Source organism: Merops nubicus, unplaced genomic scaffold (genome assembly GCF_000691845.1).
Source record: "Merops nubicus isolate BGI_N331 unplaced genomic scaffold, ASM69184v1 scaffold35193, whole genome shotgun sequence".
Lineage (NCBI taxonomy): Eukaryota > Metazoa > Chordata > Aves > Coraciiformes > Meropidae > Merops > Merops nubicus.
This window is the reverse complement of record NW_008597465.1, coordinates 1-312: the sequence shown is the minus strand read 5'-3', so window position 1 is coordinate 312 and position 312 is coordinate 1. Positions and strand designations below refer to the sequence as shown.

Sequence of the window (312 nt, the reverse complement as noted above, 5' to 3'; positions counted from 1 at the left end):
AGGCCTGTGAACTGGGACCCTCCTGGGCGGGGGGGGTGGGGGGGCCGCAGGAGGAGGGCAGTGGCATGTAGCAGAGATGCAAGTTCAGCATGGGGTGGGGGGCATCCACTCCCCACTCTGCCCTTTCACAGACAGGGAGGTGGGGCAGATCCACTAATGCAGCCCTTGGCCACGTGTCCTGAGGCTGGAGCTGCCCACCACTCCCCATTTTTGTTCTCTTTCAGGAGGAGGAGTGATGGGAGCAGCAGGACGGAATGCTGCCCGGGTGGCCCTCGAGGACTTCAGGCGCCTGTGATGACAGTGGTGACACTG

At 63.5% G+C, this 312-nt stretch overlaps 1 protein-coding gene across 1 annotated transcript in view; it reads left to right on the top strand.

Moving 5' to 3' along the window:
- PYROXD2 (pyridine nucleotide-disulphide oxidoreductase domain 2) overlaps nt 1–295 on the top strand; it is a gene marked incomplete at its 5' end in the record, with an annotated part of 3,888 nt that extends 3,593 nt beyond the window's left edge. The window contains one exon of the mRNA XM_008936712.1: nt 225–295. Coding sequence (XP_008934960.1) covers nt 225–295 — 71 coding nt within the window. The remainder of the gene's footprint in view (nt 1–224) is intronic.
- Nucleotides 296–312: the final 17 nt, after the last annotated feature.